The sequence below is a fragment of the Hakea prostrata genome, chromosome 9 (genome assembly GCF_041222555.1).
Source record: "Hakea prostrata isolate BN-2017 chromosome 9, UWA_Hpros_2, whole genome shotgun sequence".
NCBI classification, from domain to species: Eukaryota; Viridiplantae; Streptophyta; class Magnoliopsida; order Proteales; family Proteaceae; genus Hakea; species Hakea prostrata.
This window is the reverse complement of record NC_142608.1, coordinates 19,255,258-19,280,780: the sequence shown is the minus strand read 5'-3', so window position 1 is coordinate 19,280,780 and position 25,523 is coordinate 19,255,258. Positions and strand designations below refer to the sequence as shown.

Here is a 25,523-nt window from a genome sequence, read left to right as displayed (position 1 = left end):
ATGAATCATCTATTGCTGTCTTATTGAGCGATAATGGAGGAGATGATGTCCTTCTGACTTCATCATCAGGTTTGAATACTTCATATTGGATTTTAGACTCTGGGTGTTCTTTTCACATATGTTCAATCAGGAATCTGCTTGCTACACATCATGCATGTGAAGGTGGTACAGTCAAGATGGCAAATAATGTGGAAAGCAGGGTTGTCGAAGTTGGGACTGTGCGGATTCGCATGTTTGATGGGATTGTGCGAACTTTGACTGGGGTTAGACATGTGCCAGATCTAAGGAAGAATCTGATTTCATTGAGTACTCTAGATTCTAAAGGTTTTAGATGGTTATCTGAAGGTGGAGTTCTCAAGGTTTCAAGGGGATCAATGGTTGTGATGCGGGGAAAGATGATTGGTAAGTTGTACAGGCTTGCAGGGAGTGTTGAGACAAGTGGAGCTCCAGTTGACACTTTGGGAAGGGTACAGGTAGACAAAATTTGCAGGTTGTTCAGGCACAAAACAAGGTCAAATCTAGAAAGAAGCGAGTGACTTTCGCTTTGGATTTGGTGAGTGGCAGTGATCTCTCGAAGCTAGCTGTGACAAAAGGAGAGATGGAGCCACGTCACGTCGTATAGCGGCGATGAGCTATACGGGACACCCCAGGTGGGGGGGGGGTGCACCATGGTGGTTTAGTGATGGAGGTAACAAAAGCATCCTTGGAGGAGATGTAGGCCATGCGGTAAGGTGTGGTGGATACACAAAGATGGGTGATTGCAGAGAGACATCATCAACGATTTTCTTCAAGGTGGAGATTGTTTGGTTTGGGTGTCTTGTATTATGTGTGTCCATGTAATTATAGTTTTGGTTGTATTTGTAATTGAAACAAGGTTTGGCTCAATTACTAGTTCTGGGTTAAACTTGTAATTATATTAGGATTAGGGTTTTAGGTTTCCTTATAAATAGTCTCTGTGGGATAACCTAGAAGGCAATGAAGCAAAGAGTAACACTTTGTGGGTGTGAAAGTAGTGTGAAGTTTTCTAAAATAGTGGAACTTCTTTTCTCTCTGGTGGATGTAAGCAGGGTTTTGCCAAACCACATTAAATCCTTCTTGTGTGCTTTGCTTGTGTTCTTCTCTGTTCGTGGTTGTGCATCCATTATCCCTAACATATGTATATGTATATATATATATATATATATATATATATATATATATATATATATATATTGTATTTTCCCAATTCTATAAAATCAATTCGATTCATATTCAATAAATGCAATGCTGATAAGGAAGAAAACCATCAATTGTTTGACCAAGAAGCTCTAGTTCTGAAGCTTAGATTTAGATATATCCAGTTTGATGGCTAGCTGTTGTTGTTCTCTTGAAAACTAAACAGCAATCTAGTGAGATTTAAAAGGCTAAACTGGATTTCATAATGGTTTTTCTTTTGATCCGGTTGGCCAGTTAGGTTGAATTGCTATACTTTGGAATGATAATATAAAACTCTCTTTTCTTTCATCTTCTTCCAATATAATTGATTTGAATTTAGTTATGCCTATGCCTTTTGTAGCATTTTTGTTCTCCTTGGTTAAAGGGCTTCTCTTTTATTACCTACTATGTTTGGATGGAGAGGAATAGCAGAAAACATGAGGGGCAGCGAAGGTAAAGTGCTTGGGTATTTCAAGAGATTATGGCGGATTTGCAGTTTGGCTAAGTCAAATTTGAAGATACTTTGAGGCAGCAAGTTCTCATCAATCATCATTATTTGTCGCTTGGGCATCCATGTTTAGATAAAGCATAGGAAAGAACTTCTTGAGGTTCGGTGGTTGTTAACCCCAGATTTGTGGTTCAATTTGAACATAGATGGCTCCTCTCTTGATAACCTTGGATGTGCAAGGGCTGGAGGTGTGATAAGAAAGTGAAGGTATCGTTCTTGATCATTTTCGTTGTTATTTAGGTGTGTTCCAATGTGGTTGTTGAATTTGAACCATTGGTAAAGGGGTTAGCGCTGGCTAGAGCATTTGGTATTTCAAGGCTCTGGATTGAAGCATATTCTGTTGTGGTGGTCTTGGCAGTGAATGGACGGAAAATTTCATGGATTGTTCTAGAGAAATGGCAGAGGTTGCAAGGATTTCTTGAAGCCGTACAGTGCAAGATAACCCGCTGCTATCGTGGGACAAATCCTGTAATGGACCTCTTGGCGAAGTTAGAAGCAAAAGATAGGAGGTCAGATAAGATCTTCGAATGGCTTGTCCAAATGCAACATGAAATGGGTTGGGATGCAATGAAACAGCCAAGGTTTCAATTCAGTTAGCTTGGTCCTGCTGTTTTGTAATGATATTTTTTTTTCATACATATGAGTGTGAGATCAGTTTTCTTAAAGATAGCCTTGATTGGAAAAACTTTCTCAACTAAGTTTACCACTTGATAAGGAAATGGTGAGCAAAGGGTGTTTGGGGCAACTATTGTTGCAGCTTTGAGTGCTTTATATTTCTTGTAATTTTCTTTTCCCTTTCAATAAAACTGATCCTTTTAATTAACAAAATGTTCTCTTGTTTATTTCACTTGTCTTTCCTTAAATTTGCTTATTAATTCAATCAACTTCATTAATTTTGCTTCAATTTTTATCCCATTTTATGTTGAGAATGAAAAAGATTATTTTCTCCATGGGAACGATATTCTTACTCACTTTTTATTACTTGATTGCAACATGTATAATTGCATAGTGTTAGGAGGGTTATCAGGACTATTCCTTTTAAGTGATGTTTCTATTGAACCATTTGGTTCAATCGGTTCAGTGCTATGTATATGTGGGGCTTGGGATTGGTTCAAGTCATATGTGTATGCAAATCGATTTTTCACTTTTGGGTTTTATGTTCTGCGATTTGGGGTTCTCGGTGAAGCTTCCATGGCTGCCTTCTTCAAGCTCCTGCAACGATAGATTCTTGGAGGTTCTTTGATGAGCTCGGTTGGGGCTTTTGATCAGTGATGTTAGAAGATCACTCGATGGAAGTATTGGCTCCTATAGACACCTGAATCAGGTGTTATCATAAACTCTCTCTTTCTTCTCCTTCTCTGTAATCTCCTGAATATAGTGGATTGGATTCGAACTTGAATCCCGGAGATGTAGGCAGTCATTGCCGAACTCCGTCATCATCTCTCTCTCTCATTTGATATACCCTTGCATGATTCGGTCCATACTAGTTAGGGCATGTGTTATTACGATCACATATTGGTATCAGAGCCTTTTGGTTCATGCTTCTATGAATTCAAATTAGGTTTTGTTGATTAATTGCATCCTAATTTGATTGATTACTCATATGGTTAACGATTATTTCAATTTACAAATTCTGATTTCTTGTATTTCTTTCGTTGCTGCCTCTAATATATGCATCATGGTTCGGTTCTCATAGTCTGTTAGTTATATGTCATATATGCTCTCTTATATAATATGATTTGATTATATATGTCAATTAAAAGATTCGGTTTAATGATAAAACCATGTTTATATGATTCATATGTTCTTGGCTTTTTTGGATAAATTTGTTTTTTAAATTGATGGGTGATAATCTAGTATGAATAAGGCTGATTTTGAAATGGTTAATGATTAATTAATCACATTACTTTCTTGATTTCTGATTATACTAGCTGCTGCCCTATTCTTTTGTTAATATTTGATACAATATTTGGTCTGTATTGATCTGCTGTGTTAACAATTTTTTAATAAAGGCTGCTGAAATTGTATAAAGTTAGCTTATGAATTTGTGGTTAATTAATATCTGATTATTTAATCCTTAGTTATAATAATCTTCTTTTTTCAGAATTGTATATCAGTATTGTGAATTTTTATTCTTGTATATACTGATTGGTGTATGGTACTGGCTTCAAAGTGGAGCTAAGCAAGGGATTTGGTCTACCAAGGGAGGGTACTCCTCCCAGTGTGGTCAGTGTGGTTACCACAGGCTCGAGTAGAGCAATAGGTCTAGGGGGAAATCCCAGTTACCTAAGTTTGGATACTCCTATGGGGGGTTCCAGGGTAGATATAGAGAAGTTTGATGGGACAAGGGACTTTGGGATTTGGAAGAGGAAGGTTAGAGCTTTAATGGCTCAGCAGAAGCTCCTAAGATCCATAGATGACCCAGTTGCTTTCTTTGAAAGCATTGACCCAGTCTTGAGGACTGAAGTGATGGAGAATGCAATTGGTTGCATGCTCTGAAACATCACTGATAGGGTTATCAGGTGTCTTGATGATGAAGACAATACCCCTATTAAAGTTTGGAATAAGCTTGAACAAATCTATCAGAAAAAGAATTTAGGAAATAAGATTTATCTAAAGGAGAGATTGTATGGGTTTAAGATGGACCCTACAATCAGCCTTGATAAGAACCTAGATATGTTTAAGAATTTGATTCAAGACTTAGCCAACACAGGGGAGAAGACCAAATTGGAAAATCAAGACTTGTCAATTATCCTGTTGAATTAACTTCATAATGATTATCTTGTTGTTAAGAATTCAATTAAATATGCTTGTCAAAACATTTCCCTAGAATAACTGATTGATGCCTTAAAGAATAAGGAGTCAGAACTATTGGCTTCTGGTAAGACTAAGGTCAGTTTCTGTTTGTAAAGGGCAAAGGCTCTTACAAACAAGGGAGACCCAAGGGGAAGGGTAAAGTATATGAAAATCATGAAAATAACAACAAGAATAATAATGGGAACAACAAGTCTGATGCAAGCCCCAAGAGATGCTTTTATTGTAAGAAAGTAAGACATTTTAAGAAAAATTGCTTTGCATATGAAAAAAAAATGAATGAATTGGAGACTTCCCATTATGATATGCCTGGTTCCAAGAATGGTCAAGCCAATGTCTATGAAGACATCAGTGAGGTGCTTACCATCTCTGAGGGCAATTGGCAAGAAGGATGGATTTTAGATTCAGGATGTACATATCACATATGTCCTCACATGCACTGGTTTACACATTTGTCTGAGATAAAGAATGCCAAAGTTATGATGGGAAATAATGATTTATGTGATGTAGTTGGTATTGGTTCTGTTAAATTGATTAATCATAATAAATCTATTTTCACTTTACATGATGTTAGATACATACCTGACTTGAAGAGAAACTTGATTTCAATTAGTAGCCTTGATAGTGTTGGGTTTGAAACTAGTATCTCTGGGGGTAGTATTTCTGTGTCTAAGGGATCTCATGTATGTTTAAAGGGCATTTCTTAGTCTGGTTTGTATGTGTTTGAGGGTAGTACATTCCTAAATGATATCTCCAATATTTGTTGTTTGTCAAGTGAGTCAACCATCACTAGTGTGTGGCATGCTAGGCTAGGACACATTAGCAATAAAGGGATGCAAGCTCTAAATAAACATAGCCTATTTGGCAATGATGTAATTGAAAACTTAGAGTTTTGTGAGTCCTGTGTCTTAGGTGAGCAGCACAGGTTAAGCTTTGGAGCTGGGTCTCACTTATCTGGAGCTATATTAGAATATGTACATGCTGATTTGTGGGGACCTGCTTCAGTCTTGTCTTATGGTAAAAACTCTTATTTCTTATCTCTTGTTGATGACTACTCTAGGAAAATGTGGATCTTCTTATTGAAGACCAAGGATGAAACTTTTGAAAAATTCAAGTATTGGGTTGCTTTGGTAGAAAACTTGAGTGAAAAGAAAGTTAAAACATTAAGAACTGACAATGGATTAGAATTTGTTAATAAAATGTTTAATGGATTTTGTAATGACAAAGGGATTCAAAGGCATAGAACTGTTAAGTATACCCCTCAGCAAAATGGTATTGCTGAAAAGATGAATAGAAAAATATTGAACAAAATTAGATGTATGCTCATCAGTTTAGGGGTTCCCAAAGGTTTCTGGGGTGAAACTGTTACAACAGCTGTTCACCTAATCAATAGGAGTCCCTCTGTTACCTTAGGGTTTAAAACCCCTGAGGAAATGTGGTGGAGGAAACCCCCCAGTCTTGGCTACCTTAGGGTATTTGGTTGTGAATCCTTTGCTCACCAGAGCATTGGTAAATTAGAACCCAGGAGTAAAAAGAGCATCTTTCTAGGGTATCCTGAGGGGGTGAAAGGCTATAAGCTGTGGGATAGGACTGTGCCTGGTGTCAAGACCTTTGTTAGTAGGGATGTTCTCTTTAGGGAGAGTGTGTTCCCTTGTCTTTCCATTGACAATACTAATTTGAATCCACTTGATCAAAGAATGACTGACTTTACTCAATTTAATTTAGGGCAGGTTGATGTTTCCTTAAGTCCTACTTAGACTCTTGATTCTAGTATACCTGAAGAACCCTTGACTTCCCCGCAACCTAGCTCTAGTGATAAAATGTCTGAGGTTGTAGTTTCTGATGTTGGAAGTGGGCCATTGCCCTCTTCTGAGACTTCCACTGGAGAGGTGGAAGAGGTTCCTGATCTGAGTGGTTACCAATTGGCAAGAGATAGAGTTAAGAGAGTGGTTAGGCCACCTAAAAGGTATTTAGCCAACTTTGCTCTTGAGACTGATATTTCAGTTTCTGAGATTGGGTCTGATGAACCTAGTTCCTACGAGGAAGCTTTGGATTCCAAAGATAAAGATTTATGGGTTCAAGCCATTAATGATGAATTAGATTCATTAAATAACAACCAGGTTTGGGAACTAGTTAAGAAGCCCAAGGATCAAAGGTTATTACCTTGTAAGTGGATATTTAAAATCAAGGATAATGGAGTTGATAATTCCAAAAGATATAAGGCTAGACTTGTTGCAAAAGGTTTTGTTCAAAGAGAAGGGGTGGATTATGATGAAATTTTTTCTCCAGTTGCCAAGTATAAGACTATAAGATTGTTGTTGTCCCTAGTTTGCTCAGACAAAAATGACAATAGAGCAATTGGACGTCAAAACTGCCTTTCTTCATGGTAATTTAGAAGAAATGATATATATGCAACTTCCTTTAGGCATCTCGGCAGCTGGAGAGGGATCACAAGCTTGCTTGTTGAAGAAATCTCTCTATGGACTAAAACAAGCTCCTAGGCAATGGAACAAACGTTTTGACTCATTTGGGTTGAGTGTAGGTTTTAAGAAAAGTGTTTATGACAGTTGCCTATATTTTCTCATTTCAGGTTCTATTGTGTTTTATCTAATACTTTATGTTGATGATATATTGATTGCTTGTGTTGATTCTAATCTTATTCAAGATGTTAAAGACAAGCTGAAATCTGAATTTGAGATGAAAGAACTTGGGACAGCCAAGAAAATTCTAGGGATTGAGATTTATAGGAATAGGGGGAGGATGTTATGTTCATTAGTCAAAGTTTATACTTGTTGAAGGTTCTTGAGAAGTTTAATATGTTAAATTGTAAACATGTGAATGTTCCTTTGCACATTTTAAACTTTCTAATGATCATTGTCTTAAGAATAACTTTGAAAAGAATAAAATGTCAAAGATCCCTTATTCTAATCTTTTAGGTTCTCTTATGTATCTTATGATATGTACCAGACCTGATATTGCTCATGCTGTTAGTGTACTGAGTAGGTTTATGTCTAATCCTGGTAAAGAACATTGGCTTGCTCTCAAGTGGCTCTTAAGGTATTTGAGAGGTACTGTTCATAAAGGTTTAGTGTTCAAGTCCACACCTGATGATCTTATTTTTGAAGGATATACTGACTCTGATTATGCTAGTAATATAGATAACAGGAAATCATTATCTTCTTATTTCTTTATGTTATCTGGTAATTGCATCAGTTGGAAGGTGCAACAATAGCCTATAGTTGCTTTGTCTACTACAGAGGGTGAGCTTGTTGCTGCATCTGAATATGTTAAAGAAAGTATATGGTTGAATGGTTTATTGTGTGAACTCGATATTTTAAAGATTAAGCCTGTTGTCTTTATTGATAATCAAAGTGCTATCTTCTTTTGTAAAAACCCTGTTTTTCATGATATGACCAAGCATATAGACATTAAATACTTCTTTCTCAGGGATAAGATAACCGATGGTTCACTTTTAATTGAAAAGGTAAGTACTGAGCATAATCCTGCAGACTGTGGTACTAAGTCATTGCCTCTTTCTAAATTTCTACATTGTCTTGATTTGTTGGGATTTGTTGGGAATTGGTGATGTTGTCTCTTAGTATATATGTTTCTGTAGTTTTGAGTTGTATATTATTTGTTTTTAGATTATGGTGTGTGTCTTGTTGTAGTCTTGTCTGTTTATCAGGTTCGCATATGTTGCAGTTTTAAGGGAGATGCTGCCCAAATTTTTTATGACTCTTGTTCTGTTTGTCTCTTTTCTGAGATATATGCCTGGTGTGTGCATGTGTGCTCTTCATAGTTATATGAGTGAGTTGTGAATCATGAGTTATTGATTAGGGTTTCTCTACCTGGTGCAGTTTGTTGCATGGTATATCTGCATGGAGTCCTTAGTGTTGCATAGTTAGTGCATGTCTAGGTATTTTGCATATTTGTTATTTGCTTTGTATTGTGGTCTCTTTGTTTTTGTGTGCAAGTACACTTGGATGATGATGGTCGTAATCCAGTTCACTATAGTCATTTTTGGATGTACAGATTAAGGGGGAGATTGTTAGGAGGGTAATCTGGACTATTCCTTTTAAGTGATGTTTCTATTGAACCGTTTGGTTCAATCGGTTCAGTGCTATGTATATGTGGGGCTTGGGGTTGGTTCAAGTCATATGTGTATGCAAATCGATTTATCACTTTTGGGTTTTATGTTCTGCGATTTGGGGTTCTCGGTGAAGCTTCCATGGCTGCCTTCTTCAGGCTCCTGCAATGATAGATTCTTTGAGGTTCTTTGATGAGCTCGGTTGGGGCTTTTGATCAATGATGTTAGAAGATCACTCGATGGAAGTATTGGCTCCTATAGACACCTGAATCAGGTGTTATCATAAACTCTCTCTTTCTTCTCCTTCTCTGTAATCTCCTGAATATAGTGGATTGGATTCGAACTTGAATCCCGGAGATGTAGGCAGTCATTGCCGAACTCCGTCATCATCTCTCTCTCCATTTGATATACCCTTGCATGATTCGGTCAATACTAGTTAGGGCATGTGTTATTGCGATCACACATAGCATTTATAATACCAGCATATAGGTTTTTTTTATTATACTGTGTCGGCAATCTACATTACTTTGGAAATTTGTGCATCAATATAGTTTAGGTAGCTGAAGATAATACCTGATGTTGCATAATCTAGACCTACAAAACTAAAAAACTAAACCATCATCAACATGCTTTCAATGAGTTACAGAGCTCCAACCGTAACAGGTTTTACTATTAAGGACATCACGTGGTCCTTGCTTTTCCTACTCTCGGTACCGAGCCCATCTCCATATTGATAACCAAAAAGTGACGTTCGGGCAAGATTTAGACAGAATTGGATAAATTGACTAGAGAAAGGAGACTTGGTTATGGATTTGTTCATCAACTTCCATGTCTCTATGATCTTGTCTCTAATGTGTTCACGGGCAGCCTCCTCAGAAACTTTATGTTCTTGCATGTAACAATGGATTGATGATGAAACATCTCCTCTCTCTAGCTCAGCCTACATCAAACCCCAAGAAAGAATACTTTTAGGCTCTGTGATTTATTAACAAATGAGGAGAAATAGAGCGAAGAGTTATTTACATACCCATGAAGTGGCAAGATCATTGGAAAGCCTACAAATCATGGAAGAACCAAATATTATATCTGGGTTGCTCTCAAGGTACTCGAGAACTTCGTGATCAAAATGTTGTCTTGTAGCAAAAAATGCATGGAAAAGTGATACCACTCCAGAAGATGAAATCCATCCATTCTTCAAGTACTCCTCAGTTGATGGGGTTGTTCTAGTTTGGTACCACTTGGCCTCCACCAACATTGCCTTCGTGAAACATACCCACTGAACCCAAATGGGTGGAGAACACATACAAAACCTGAAATTTTAGTAAATTGACTTCAAGTTTTATGTGCAGAAGATGATACTTTTCGGTTAAAGACATTCTACCGTTTTCCTCAAGTATGGTAAGATATCCCAGTCCTGTTCTTTGAGAATGTCATATGCCATTTCGTTAGTGGTGTTGAAGAGGGCTAGGAAAGCAATCTTCATGTAGTCTGGAAGTTCTTTCACTGCTGTCACTTCCCATCTGAAACAAAAACAGATATGTAATAGAAGTTTCAATTTCAGTTGATGCCAACGTCTAAATTTTTTAATCATACAAACAAAAAATAAAAAAAATTAGTGACCTCTCAACTGCATTAGTGAAAATGTCAAGTTCTTCAATCGAGCCATAGATATCATAAATGTCATCTATTATTAGAATAAAATTCATCACTTTTGTAAGCCACATTCTACAACGCTCATGTTGGGGCTCATAGGCAACGCCCATACTTGACAAGAAACTCTCTACAAGCCGGTCCCTCGCAAAGTTTAGTTTTGTCATCAAACCAAGATTTTGCCACCACCTAGCATAGCAAGTTATTTAATTAGTGCAAGTTATAGTGGATAGAGAAATTCACTGACAGCATTATATTGCCATGTCTTAGTCTTACCTTGATGCATTGTGAAGATCTCTCTGATGTATTGCTTGCACCCTGTTGAAGTCCAGCTTGGCCAATTCAAGAATTATAGGGTTCATATCCTCTTGTCGCTGGTATACATCAATAAACCACCTTGTCTCTGCCCTAAGCATCCTCCAGTGCAGAGGAACTTCCAAAGAATGCTTCAGTTGGGCCTTGAGATTTGAGTCTTTGTAATCCTCCATCATCTCTTCAAGATTTCTTTTAGTGAAGTCTCTTGCTTCATCCAAGATGCTTTCAGCTTCAGTACCCAGGTATGAAGCTTCATACAAGCTCACCATTCCCATACTGTCTTCACAGAGGTATTCACGGAACTTTCCTTTTCCATCCATAAATCTACTAAACACATCTGTGATCATGCATGGAAGTCCTGTTATGATTTGAATAAGAGCGCACACAAACCAACCACTTCACCAAACACCACTATATATATGCGTACCTTGGGAGACCTGATATCCATGTTGCCTAAGAAGCCTGAAATGAAGAGCAGTTGAATGTAAATCATCCTCGAGAAATTCTTCTGAATTACTGTTACTGTTTATGGCTTGCAAGATTCGGTCCATCTCTTCATTGAAGAGGTGTCCCAAGCCCAGCCTTTGCAAGACATCAATCAACTTGAGCTGAGCTAATGGTTCTTCCTCCTTATTTAGCGTAACCCTGACATCTTCTGTAAGTTCCTCAGCTCTTGATCTGAATGTGTCATCCTACACGCATAAAATCAAAAGAAGCAACATGAGAAAAACACGAAAACTGGATATTGACCTCTGCAACTTAAGATAATTAATTACAGCATAGTCACTATATAAGGACTGGATGAAATCATAGTCCCAAATGGTAGGTTGATAGGCAACTGATGGCATATTGTCTTCCGCTTGGGATTGAATGCTAACATTAGAAAAGCATCTGATTTGTGATTTCAATCGTAGATTGCGTGGAACTCGTAGTATGGCAGCCGATCTGGTAGGAAACTTTGCAAAATAGAAGGGAGGGTTCCAAGCGTGAACTTGAAGGGCCATTTCTCTAATAGCCTACTGTTATGCTGTAATGAGTTGGCCTAAATTTATTATTTATGGACCTTCTTAGTTCTTACGAACAAAACCATGTTTTACACATCAACAAGACGCATAGAACTCTGAAGGAAGAAAACAAAATGAAATACACGAAATCCACCCTTAAACGTACGACGTCTGGGTTCACATCTCATCTAGCGGCGCTCAGTATATGAGCCTCACATACATTTTTTCTTTTTTCAACCCTTAGATTGTTAGCAGGCCTAATTACGGTTTAATCATTGTTGGTTCATTATAATCGAGATCAAACCAAATCGTCAAAACCAAACGACCCGTCTCCTTATCAAGTTTTCTCTCCTTCTTCGTTTTCGTTCGGCAAAATTGACCCCTACACTAAGACGTTATGGCTACCAGAGCCAAGATCTACTTTGTAATGGAGTATGTGACGGGAGGATGGTTTGGCTTGAGGTCTTTGATGTGGGCCTTGCGCTGTATCTTATCAGATGAGGCAGAGATGGATTGTTTCTAGGTTGCACAGGAATGTGAACCACGACGTCTTGGGTTTGAATAATTTGAAAACATGTCGGGTCTCTAACTATACTGGTTTTTCAACTTTTTCTTAGAAGTATCTCAAAGAGAATTCAGTTCTGCCACGGAAACGGAAAAGAGAAATTATAATTGTTTTTGACGTACAAAGTTTGGATAATTAATGTGTAGTACTAAGATGTGATGTGAGGATGAAACAAGCCATGGAAGTCTCGACCATTCATTTCCTATGGGTTTTTTTTTTTCCACTATTGTACTTGTAACCAAGGTGCGAAGTTTGGGCGACAATCGCCGGTTCGCTGGTTGCCGAAACCAGCGGCAACCAGCGAAATGGAGGTGAGATTTCGCTGAGAAGATGTAAATTTCATTTATGGGTGTGTTAGGGCTTACGTTTGTGGCTTTAAATGTGTAATTGTGAGTGAAAGCATGTAACACATAATTTATGAAAAAACAAATTTTGCACTACTTACTGAGTGGTGTGTCAGTGGCATTAAATGCCTTTAACTCTTTAATTCATATTTTATAAAAGGAAAAAACAAAATATCATCATCTTCTTCAGTTCCTCTTCCGTTAACGTGGATTTCGCCGGCAAGATTTCAACCATGAAACTGAAGAAGACTTTATTCAGAATCTCAGATTAGTGTTCTTAGTAACCGCAATCTCCGATGGATCCAAAATCTATCTTAAAACCTCTCTAAAACCCGATCTTCTTTATTCATGTCTTGTGTGAAGGCCATGGCGGTACAGAAGAAGCAATCTCTCACAGCGTTTGTGTTGGTTTTAGTCTCATTGGTTGTCTTCTTTCTTCCTCAAGTCCAGTCAAGGTAAAACATATCACATGTGTTCATGCGACTCTGACGCTGGAAAATAGAATATTTCGCCAAAATCTGGAGTATTTCGCCGAAAAATTGCTGATTTTTTAGTGAAATTTTTTACTATCATTTTTTGTCACTTTTTTATTTCACCCACTATCGAACTTGGCAAATTTCACCGAAATTTCGGCAAAATTCGCCGATATGTTTTACCGTGCCTGTAACCGAAGAAAACAAAAAAACGCAAAATGAGTTTGAACCATGGTAAAATGTGTGTCGGCGATATATCGCCGACACACGGCAATATTTCGAGGTGTCGCTGGGGGGTGACACGAAACCCCCCAGCGACACAATAAATTCATTTCATCGGCGAAAGATTGCCGGAAAGTCGTTGATTCTCCGACAAACCAGCAAAAGTCACCCGAAACTTCACGATATCTCTTTGTTTGGTTCAAAAACAAATTATTAGAGGTAGAAATCAATTAAAAGGAGTTGCAGAAACAAAGATTTGAACTGCGTGAACTGTCTGATCGCTAGAATGAGAAGATTCCGGTTCTCCCTCTTAGTTCCTTTTCATGCGAGCAGGTGCTTCATTGACCTGATTCCGCTTCACCTTGCTTGCTCTTTGGAGTTATTCAAACCTTTCTTCAAATCTTTCGACGACTTCCATGATTTGGAGATGAAGCAGAAGTGAAGAAGATGAAGTGCAGAGGTGCAGAAGTGCTTTTGAAATAGCTGACTAGGGTATGCGTGGGCATGGGTTTTAATGTTTTATGGAAAATTGGATTTTGGAGACCCGTGAAAGTTAAAGTCTCTCTCCTTTTTTTGTCTTTATATTACATGAATTAAAGGTAAAAGACCTGTCCCTATCACACATTAATTACATGTCTCCTTGTGTTTTACAGCACATTAATTCGACCGAAATGTCGTTCGTGTTGCCTGTGTTGCCAGGCACCGATACGGCTACACCAGGCGACATTTCGGTCCTTGGTTTGAACCCCCAAATGTTTAACACGTGATCCCTACGAACAAGGGTCAGCGGAACTGTTTTACTCCTTTGACGCACAAACAAACACGCAATAAGATAAAGAATTCTTTAAAGCTCCAATATCCTCAATTACTTGCTGCACATCAAGTGCGACCACTCCTTATCGTTTTAGAAGAAAGTCCATTAGGTTTCTATACAATGCTGGAAGCAAATCTAATCTTTTCAAATAGTGGGACCCATGTAGGACACTAAAAGAAAGAAATGCAATATAACTTGAGACTTGAACTGTCCTCCGAAGGGTAGAAATATGTGAGACTGAGTCAATTTTCAGCACCTTAACAAACTTTGTTTGAGTTTCCCATTTAATTCAAGTTTTGAGTAACACATCATTATTTATGAATGATCACATTACTATGTTTAGCTAGTGAATCCAAAACCATTAATATGTTTATCTGTAGGTTACGTAGATTTGTTGTATCTCCCAACAAAACAATAACTGATTTGCAGCAGAATTTAATCATCTCAAAATTAGAAAAAGCAAATAACAGTCCATTTTCTTTTCTTTTTCCGCTAAAGACTCATGTGTATTGAAAAGCAAAAGAATTATGCAGTATCAATCATATAAAAAACCAACGCCCACACCTGCAACAATAGTTGCCCCCAATACACCCAACCTCACTAGTTTCTACTCACATATAGGCAAAGAAATACATCAAAATCTAAACCTATGACATCCAAAAGCGTCTAGATCCAGTTCACCCCTTATAGTTGCTGTCCAAGGAAAACTAATCTCAGAATTCCCCTGTCTGGTTGGACAATTTGCCAAAAAATCAGTAGCCCTATTGATTTCCCTATAGCAATGAGTAATATTCCATTCAATGGTTGAAAGGAAAGTCTGAAGGCCTCTCCAAGGCTGAAGTATGATCCACCTAATTTTCCTTGTTGTAATAGCACAACCACAACCATTGAATTACACTCGATCCAAAGCTTTTGCAGCTCCAACCTTTTTGCCCATTCTAGAGCATGAATAAAAGCTTCCATTTCAGCAACAAAATTGGATCTCACCCCCAAGAAAATTCTGAAATTAAATATCACTCTAGTGGAGCACCTAACCACTGGCTCCTACTTTGCTAGGATTACCCAAAGAATGGCCATCAATATTAAGTTTCACCCAACCTGCATGTGGTGGCAACCAAAAAACCTATTGGGGACGAGATGTGCACTTGATGTTAAGGGTTAGTCTCAACACGCTCACTACAACAAAAACCCCTTATAGCTACAGATAATTAACTACACTTTTTTTAACCGAAGCTACTAGTCTCTTCTAACTACAGTTTTTCCATGTGTAGTAATATTAAATAGTTATTGCTACAACATGTAGCACTTGCACTAACAAATATATTTATAGATGTGCTTGTAAAATTATAACTAAAAAGTGTAGTAATATGAACAACCTTTTACTACAGTATTCAAAACCGCATTAATATATTACCTTTAATTGCAAAAATATAACTACAGTTATCTATTGTAGTAATTTAAAATATTTTTAACTACGATATTCAAAACGATAGTAATAAAAAGACACTATAACTATTGAAACAAAACTAAAACTAAAAAGTGTAGTAATATATGAAACTTATTACTATGGAATTAAAAGTGTAACAATGTCAACTTTTTTGGCTACTAAAATACAACTACAATTATGTATTGTAATAATTTAAAATATTTTTAACTACGATATTCAAAACCATAGTAATAAAAAGACACTGTAACGACAGAAACAAAACTACAACTAAAAAGTGTAGTAACATATGGAACTTATTACTATGGAATTAAAAGTGTAACAATGTCAACTTTTTTGGCTACTAAAATAGAACTGCAATTTGGAATTGTAGTAATACAATTTATATAATAGCTGTAATATTTAAAAATGTAGTAACAATTTCTTTTTAGTTGCGGAAACAACTGCGGTTAAAAATGGTAGTAAACATATTCCCTCTAACTTTAGAAATATTATTAAAGTTATGTATTGTTGTAATTTAAGATATTTTAGATTATAGTATTTAAACCACAACAATTAAATAAAAAAATAATAATAACTACAGAAACAACACTAAAATTAGGAATTCTAGTAATATGAGAAACATATTGCTGTGGTAATTAATAATGTAGCAACATTGAGTTTTTTAACTTTATACTAGAATAAAACTGCAGGCTCGAGGGTGGAACCCAAGCCCAACCAGACCCTACCAAGGTCAAGTATTTTGTAATAGACCTGTAAATGGATAGCTAAATTTTTCCATCGAATTCACATTCATATTCGTTTAAGGGTGTCCGTATTTGAAAATTTTCTTACCGGAAAATATCCATATCCGTCCGTTAAGCAACTAGATTCGGATTCGAATAATTGCTTATCGGATCGGATAATATCTGGATAAAAAATAGAATAAAGTATTCAACATCTTTTTTCTCGAAAAATGGATGATAATCGGATTTGGAAACCGATAATTAGTAATCAGATAATCGGAAATCGAAATTATCTTGTCAGAGTAAAGTATTTAGCAATTTTCTCTGAAAAAGGGTTGATAATCAGATTCAGAAATTGGTAATCGATAACAGGAAACTGTAAATAAAAAAAATAAAAAAGAAGACAATCACCAATCAATAATCGGATAGTTTATCGGATCAGATTATTATCGAATATTCGATAAAGTTCTGGATTTGAATTCTGATGCCTTCTCTAAATTTCTGTCAGATTATTCGGATTGGATAGCGGTTTTGCTAACCGGATTCGGATACTTGTGTATCCAATCCATTTACAAATCTATTTTCTAACCCTAACTCGCCCTTCGGGTTGACTCTGCCAGAGCTCGGGGGGGTTAGGGCTGGGCCAGGTAAAGCGGGCTTTATTGACACCCCTATATTTCATACATGGAAAGAGGGTCAAAGGGAAAATTTTAAAATTTTTATAAGGAAATGGAGGAATATTCAAAACATTGGGTGATAGCCGAAATCGCATTCATATTTGTTTAAGGGTATCTGTATCCGAAAAATATCGGTGTCCGTTTGCTAAGCAACCGGATTCGGATTCGGATAATTGCTTATCCGATTGGATAATATCCGGATAGAGTAAAGTATACAACATTTTTTTTCTCTGAAAATGGATGATAATCAAATTCAAAAATTAGAGTTTATAAGTATTCAGAGTCTCCTTTCTTTCTACATCAACTTTTATTTTTTTTGAATTATGGAATTGTATTAAATTAAATTTTTTATAATGACCTATGAAAGGAGGAAAACCATGAAACATCAAACGAATTAAACAAAAAAATAAACAATAGTTTTCTAGAAACAATGTTTCCCCTAAAATGAAAATATTTGATGATTTAATTTATTTAACAAAAACCCCCAAAATATTTAAACGTAAATCTTGCTAGTACGAAAGAAATTATAATAAAGAAACAAAATGTATTTATAAGGAAAAATTATTGAAACATTAAGGAAAGAAGAAAAACTTGGATTTTATGTAATATTTTGAATTTAAAGAGGTATATTTGGATTCTTTTACCCAATAAAAATGGAAGCAGTTATATTTGGATTCAGTTTCTAACCGATATTTTTGGGGAGAAATCGTTTTCTTTGAAAAAGATCAACATTTTCACACCCAAAAACCCACGTTTCCCTCCTACAAAAAAGAAAAAAACCCCCACGTTTCCTAGCAAACCCGTTCCCTCTTTGTGAATAGAATGGCGCAATGAGACAAGTAAACAATAGTTCGGGAAACATAGGTTTGATGTGGACAGAGCAGCAAGATCAGTCTGAGGTGCTTTCTTTTGATCTCTTTCTGAATTGTTTTTTCGGTAAATTGATCCCTCTCTACATGTATTAAAATGAAACAATGTGTTCTAGATTTTTTTTCTGATTATTCTAGCTACCAAGGTTGGAAATGGGGGAGGTCGTGATTGTGACTTCCAAAGGTGAGAGAGTGAGACGAAGAAGAGAAAGAGAATAACCTCTCATTCCCCCTCCTCTGTCTCACAATTTGCACACTCGCCCTCTCCAGTCCCTCTCTCTCTCTCTCTCTCTCTTTGTCTCTGTCTCTGTCTCTCTGTCTGTGTCTCTTGCTTAAATCTTATCTTCATGCTTGTTCCAAAAAGGGGGTTTAATCTGAGGTTTGGGTAAAACCCACAAAAGGAACAGGTTTTTTTTAATATGTATAAATATAATATTGTTTTCCTGTCTTTACTTTGCCTTTATTATATTCTTTTTTGAGAGAACATGGAGATGTATGTATAATATGTTCTTAATCCCATTGAATCTCGACAAAATTCACTACATTGCTCACTTTCCAAGACCATTTATTTGCATTTACACACTTTCTTAAATACGGTGATATTTAAGGTAAAATTGTCACTTTTTAGTTTTGCTTTTTGTTCGTGTTTCATTTCATGGAGTCTCAACCATACATATCCTCAATGTTTTCTGTTTCTAATCATTGGTATATGTGTCTGATTCCACCCACTTTTCATTTTCATTTCTTTCATTTGTCATGGTAAGTAGTACCGTGCTTGTTTTTGTATGTGTCTGATTGCACCACATATTGCAGTCGAAGAGTTTTGCACGAATTCGCCATGAAAAGGTAATATTTGAAAACGCTAACTATAGAACTCTTACATTTTATATATTTATAAATGTTATAGTATCAAATATTTAACTATGATATTTATAATGTTAAAACAGTTGAAAGAAACTGGAGTACAACTAGACCGTGCTGTTTTGTACATAATCACTCATGAACATGCAGATGGACGTTCAATTGATGAGATTGCACAAAAAACAACTGTATGTTTTCCTTTATTTTTTATTTATTTTTGAATTAAAATACCAGTCAGCTACTTTTTTGTTTCCAAATAAAATTAATAAGCATAATAAATATGTATGATATGTATATTTTATATGTTAATTGCAAGAAAAAATCAAGGAAAAGAAAGCAGAAATTGATGCCTCTCAAGGTAATGGCGAGAGTAATAATTGGGACACCGACATCTTTTCTCAGGTATTAAAGAAAGATAAACGTAGACGCATTCAAGGGCTAGGATTGGGAGCTAGGTGATACGGAAAGATAAGAACCAAACGGGTATAACCCGAATATTACACATTGTCATATTAGTCGGGTTACACCCGGTTCTAACAGGACGAAATGTGATCGGGTCCAGACCGAATGGGGCTCCACATAACAGTTGATCGGGAAGGATTCCGATCATCCGTGACCAAAAGCGTAACACACGCCACATATATAGCAATCATCCTTGTTATAGAAGGTCAACTCAGCAGCTGATTGAATGGGACCAACGACAAGGGAGCATGATCCGAGGAGAAACATCAGCCCTTGTCTGGCTAACTTACCAAATACATAAAAGGTAACACCCACACTATAAATGCATAGATCTACCCTTCCGGTAAGCAACCAATACACTTTGAGCATAATCTTGTGTAGCTTTTGCACGAGACCTCATTCGGTTCATCATCTAACTTTGCCATCGGAGGCGGCTGCCCGGCACACAAGCCGGCCCGCATCTAACCTTTCTTGCAGGACTCATCGTCCCGGATACGAGAGGAGGCTCACTCGGATCCAGAAGCATAATTGATCCGCATCAGTTTGGCGTCGTCTGTGGGAACGACAAAATCTTCAAGTCATGGTGCGACAAACTAATGGACGTTCCCGACAAGAAAGTACGGGGGATGATCGAGTAATTCCCGAAGAAACGATTAATCCGTCGGTTCACGAAGAACAAGAGGTACTTCCAGACAACATGGTTCTGGACGATCCAAATGAAGAAGGGACATCGCGAGGACCCCGGGACCAGGCCATTATGGCAGATATGGACGAAATACGTAAAGGCATGCTCGAAATGCAAGGGGTATTACGTGGTTTAGTGCATCAAATTGGGGTCGAACAAGGACCAAGGCGTAATACCCAGTCTGGAAGGCTAATGAAAGCCTTCAGGACGGTGCGAGGAGCCCGACATCCAAGGCGCATCCCGAGAACAAAAATTACTCGAGAACAAAGGGAAATACAACCTGATCGTAGCAAGCGCCAAACCACGCCTAATGGGACAAGGATCAGTGCTTTAGAACGCATTTCGTTGCCGCCTAAAACAGGGTCCTTGCCCCCTGGTATAGTCGGGAACAGGTCGATGAGATCGTAGATAAGGAGGAAGAAGGGGAAAGCCAACCCCAACCTTCAAGGTCGAGAATTTCGACCTCTCGGGCACCATCCCAAAGGAAGGAGACTACAAACCCTCGTTCAAAAAAGGAACGTGTCGAATCCGATGAGGATGGTACAAGGCCGTAACCGGCCGGCGAAGGCGAGTGGCCGAGGTCGAGCGAAAACCGGAAGATCGGGATCATGACGAGGATCTTGACGTAGTAGATCGGGAGCCGTTCTCAGACGAAATCATGAACATGCCTCTCCCAAGGAACTTTATCATGCCGACCTTCACCCCTTTTGAAGGGAAAACAAATCCAAAGGAGCATATCAGCTACTTTAAATCGGTAATGACGGTGCTAGGTCGGGAGGATGAATTGCTCTGCAGAACTTTTCCAGCGTCACTTAAGGGCCCGGCTATTAAATGGTTTAGTAGTCTACGACCGGCATCAATAAATAATTTCCGGGAGTTGGCCCAGAAATTCATAGCTCGGTTCCGAAGCGCGATCGGGAGTAAAAAGACGTCCGACAGTCTCTTTGGCATACGACAAGGCCGAAATGAGTCCATTCGGGATTATCTGAAAAGGTTTGATGAAGTTGCCATCGAGATCGAGGAGCTTGATGATCAAGTAGCATACAAAGGCGCTTTGGAGTGGCATTACTCACCAAAGGCTTCCGGAAGTCTTGGCCGACAGACAAGCCAAAAACGTACGGCATGCTGTTACGCAGGTGTCAAAAGCAAGCCAGTGTCTATGAAGTGATAGACGCTCGGGTTAAAGCAGATCGGGACAGAAGATCAAATCGGGACAGAAGATCATATCGTGAGGAAAAACCATCCCCAAGTGAAAAGCATCAGAGGCCAAAAAGTAACTGGAAGCGTGAACAAGTAAACTATACTCCTTTAAACTCGAAGCCGTCGAGATTCTCGATGAATATTCGGGATAAAAAGGAGTTGAAATGGCCCGGAAGATACGTGCACCTCCAGGAGGATCGGGATATGACAAAATATTGCCGATTCCACCAAGATTACGGCCACCATACGGATGCTTGCCGGAATCTGAAGTTTGAAATAGAGAAATTGATTCAACAAGGAAAGTTGGGTCAATATGTAAGGCAGTCGGGGAAGAGCCAAGCATATTCACCGGCGCCAAAGAAAAGAGGTCGATCCCCAAGTCCAAAAGAGCTTGACAAAAAAGCGGACAAAGGAAAAGAGAAGGTTGATCGGGAAGAAACACCTGTGTACGTCATTATGGGGGGACCAACTGTGGAGTCAATCAAAAAGGCAAAACAAAAGGCTCGGTTCGTGGGGGCTGTTCATTTGCCTAAGAAAAGGCAAAATCCAGTATGTCCCGAGCCTATAACCTTTACGGACGCTGACTTGGATGGTGTCACGTCACCACATGATGACGCGATTATCATCAAAGTCAAAATAGCAAACCGGGAGGTTCACCGAGTTCTGGTGGACACAGGATCCTCTCGTCGATCTCATCTCGTATGATGCCTTCGGGAAGATTAAAGTTGGCTGATGATTTGTTAACACCATCATCAACGCCACTGTATGGTTTCGCAGGATCATCCACAGTAGCAGAAGGAACGATCCATCTGGATCTCAAAGTTGGAATGTCACCCCGAGATACTTTGGTTCGGGTGAACTTCATGGTGGTCCGGGAGTCGCTGTCGGCATATAACGTCATTCCGGGACGACCAACATTGAACGCACTTGAAGCAGCGGTGTCCCCCAGACATATGAAGTTAAAGTTCCCGACCGAATCAGGAGTCGGGGAGTGTTGCTCAGATCAATCGGCCTCCCGACAATGTTATACAAACTACTTGAAGGAAAAGCGTAAGCCAGAAAGTTCGGGAACGGCCATGAACGTCGAGGTTCGGGATGATCGTGATGAGGAAAGCATGCAAAGGGCGGAACCCGTGGAGAAGCTGGAAAGGATCCAACTTAGTCAATCCTTTCCTGACCGAGGAACGTTTATTGGCTCAGAACAGCCAGACGATTTCAAGGAGGAACTTACCCGGTTCTTGTGTGATAATGCGGATATCTTCGCGTGGTCAGCAAATGATATGCCCGGGATAGACAGACGGGTTGCAGAGCACAAACTCTGGATACAAAAGAATGCAACTCCGATCATCCAAAGACGAAGAAATTTTGCGATTGAAAAGCATGAGGCAATCAGGGTCGAGGTTGAAAAATTGGAGAGGTCGGGTTTCATAGAACCAATCGAATGCCCGACCTGGCTTGCTAATGTAGTTATGGTTAAGAAAGCAAATGGGAAATGGAGAATGTGTACCGACTACACTGACTTAAACAAAGCCTACCCCAAAGATTGCTACCCTCTCCCGAGGATTGATCTTCTGATCGATGCCACTGCTGGTCACGAAGTCCTTAGTTTCATGGACGCATACTCGGGATATAACCAGATCTTGATGAGTCGGGAGGATGAGAAACACACTTCCTTTATGACTGATCGGGAGAGTTATTACTACCGGGTAATGCCGTTCGGGTTGAAAAATGCAGGGGCAACTTATCGAGAGAGTCACAATAGAATTTTTCAAAGGCAAATCGGGCGGAACATGGAGGTATATGTAGACGACATGCTTGTAAAAAGCTTGGTTCGGGCAGGACATTTGGCTGACTTGGAAGAAACATTTGATGTTCTCAGGACATACCGAATGCGCCTGAACCCGGAAAAATGCGCCTTCGGGGTTTCCTCGGGAAAGTTTCTTGGGTTCATGGTTTCCCAAAGAGGAATTGAGGCCAATCCAGAAAAGATTCAAGCACTGATCGGGATGACACCACCAGTTACAATAAAAGAAATCCAGTGTTTAACCGGGAGGGTGGCCGCTTTGAACCGGTTCATATCCCGAGCTGGGGAAAAGTGTAACACATTCTTCAAAGCCTTGAAGACTACATCAAGCCCGGGAACAGTCACTTGGACTCCGGAATGCCAACAGGCCTTCGATCAACTTGTAACGTATCTCGGGACAACACTGCTTTGGGCCCGACCTGCCTCTGGGGAGGCCCTTACGATCTATCTAGCAATTTCGCCTCGGCGGTCGGTGCGGTTTTGGTTCGGGGTGATACCGCTCGGAACCCAATCTACTATGTGAGCCATGTGCTTATAGATGCTGAAAAGCGGTACCCGGACATCGATAAACAGGCGTTGGCGCTTCTCGTGGCATCACGAAAACTAAGGCCTTACTTTCAATCACACCCGATTATAGTCCCGACTAATTTTCCATTAAAGAAAATACTACAAAGACCTGATGTAGCAGGGAGGATGGTCGGGTGGTCCGTGGAACTTAGCGAATACCAAATTGAGTTTAGACCAAGGACAGCCATAAAAGCCTGTGATTGGCCGACTTTGTTGTCGAAAGCACTATACCACGAGAGGAATGACCAAATGCCAACGGATGGAATACCTGAGTTGTGGATTCTACATGTTGATGGATCGAGCAATGTTTCCGGATCGGGGGCAGGCTTGACCCTCTGTAGTCCCGAAAACTTCACTATTAGCTATGCTATAAGGTTTAAATTCCCAGCCTCAAACAATGAAGCAGAGTATGAGGCTGTCATAGCAAAGCTTGCGAGTGGCCCGAGCCCTCGTGGTTCGGGAGCCGGAGGTAAGAAGCGATTCCCAACCGGTTGTCAACCAAATCAAGGGGGAGTATGAAGCAAAGGATGAAAGAATGGCTAAGTATTTAGTCAAGGTTGGACAGTTTCAGACATTCTTTGAACGGGTAACATACCGACAGATACCAAGAAAGGAGAATGAAAATGCAGATGAGCTCTCCCGACTGTCAATGGCAAGTTACAAAAACTTAGACTCGGCTGTTTATATTGAAGAATTAAGTAGCCCGAGTATCCAGGAAATAGAAACCTTTGAGATCAGTAACGAACCAGACTGGACCACGCCTCTGATTGCGTATATTCGGGATGACATTCTCCCGACCGATCCAAAGGAAGCAAAAGAGATCCGGAATCAAGCCGCCCGGTTCACCATGGTTGGGGATCAGCTGTATAGGAGGTCCTTCACAAATCCTCTCTTGAGATGTGTTGGGCCATCCCGAGCAAGTTATGCCTTAGCTGAAATCCACGAAGGCATATGTGGGGCACACATGGGCGGGAAGGCATTGGCACAAAAGGTATTAAGGTCGGGAATATTCTGGCCTACAGTAAGGACGCGATTGACTATGTCCGTAAGTGCGAGCGATGCCAGAAACACGCTAATGTTCCAAAGTTACCAGCGGTCCCCATGATATCCGTCTCCAACCCGACGCCATTTGCGATGTGGGGAATGGATCTAGTCGGGAAATTACCAAAAGCTCCTAAGAATCGGGAATATATGGTGGTTGCAATAGATTACTTCACAAAGTGGGTCGAGGCTGAACCATTATCTTCCATCACGGTGAAACAGATGGAAAAATTTTTCGAAGAGAAGATAATATATAGGTTCGGGATACCCCGGATCTTAGTGACGGATAATGGCAAACAATTTGAAGGCGCCGGGTTCAAATCCTTTTGTACAAGGTACCATATAGAACATCGATTTGCTTCGGTTGCCTACCCCTAGAGCAATGGACAAGTGGAGGTTACCAACAGGACACTTCTCGATGGGATCAAAAAAAGGTTGGAAGATAATCGGGCAATGTGGGTCGAGGAACTCCCAAGTGTCCTCTGGTCATACAGAACTACGGTGCGAACCCCAACTGGCGAAACCCCTTTTTGTTTAGCTTATGGGACTGAAGCCCTAGCTCCCGTGGAAGTATTGGCTGGATCATTACGTTATGATACGTTTAACGAACAACAAAATGATCAAGGGCTCAGGGAGAATTTAGATCTTTTGCAAGAATCCCGGACAAAGGCACAACAGAAGAATCTATTGTATCAAAGGAGAGCGGCACAACACTACAACTCTCGGGTTAACAACCGAAGATATAGATCGGGAGATCTGGTTTTAAGACGAACAGGGGCTTCAGACCCAAGAAATCAAGGAAAGCTAGCTCCAACATGGGAAGGACCTTACCTGGTAGAAAAAGAAACAAGGCCGGGATCATATCGACTGAAGAGAATAGAAGACGGAAGCCCGATTGATCGTTCATGGCATTCCACAAATTTGAAGAAGTTCTACCAATAACCACTATAGACATCGGGTCAATTCCGTTTGTGACTTCGCCTTTTACCAGATCAAATCTTTCTAAGGAAGATACAATAAATTCGGGTTCATTCCCGCTTGATCAACTCTGGTTGAAGGAACATGCATCTTTTCTTAAAGATACCATTCACTCGGGTTAATTCCCGTTTGATTAATTACTCCTTTTTTGAGGAAAATTGCATCTTTTCTGAAAGATACCATTCACTCGGGTTCATTCCCGTTTGATTAATAAATCCTT

At 39.2% G+C, this 25,523-nt stretch overlaps 1 protein-coding gene and 1 pseudogene across 1 annotated transcript; one reads left to right on the top strand and one right to left on the bottom strand.

Annotated features, from left to right (window-relative positions):
• Positions 1-9,205: 9,205 nt before the first annotated feature.
• LOC149004934 (terpene synthase 10-like) lies at positions 9,206-11,572 on the bottom strand (annotated as a pseudogene).
• Positions 11,573-23,074: 11,502 nt separating this feature from the next.
• Positions 23,075-23,803, top strand: LOC149004933 (uncharacterized). Its single transcript, XM_089135744.1, has one exon. The coding sequence runs from the start codon at positions 23,075-23,077 to the stop codon at positions 23,801-23,803; it is 729 nt and encodes a 242-aa protein (XP_088991870.1).
• The last annotated feature ends 1,720 nt before the right edge of the window (positions 23,804-25,523 follow it).

Bases quoted from the DNA above. Each gene is read 5' to 3' on its own strand.
- LOC149004933 (XM_089135744.1), top strand. From the start codon at position 23,075: ATGCCAACAGGCCTTCGATCAACTTGTAACGTATCTCGGGACAACACT.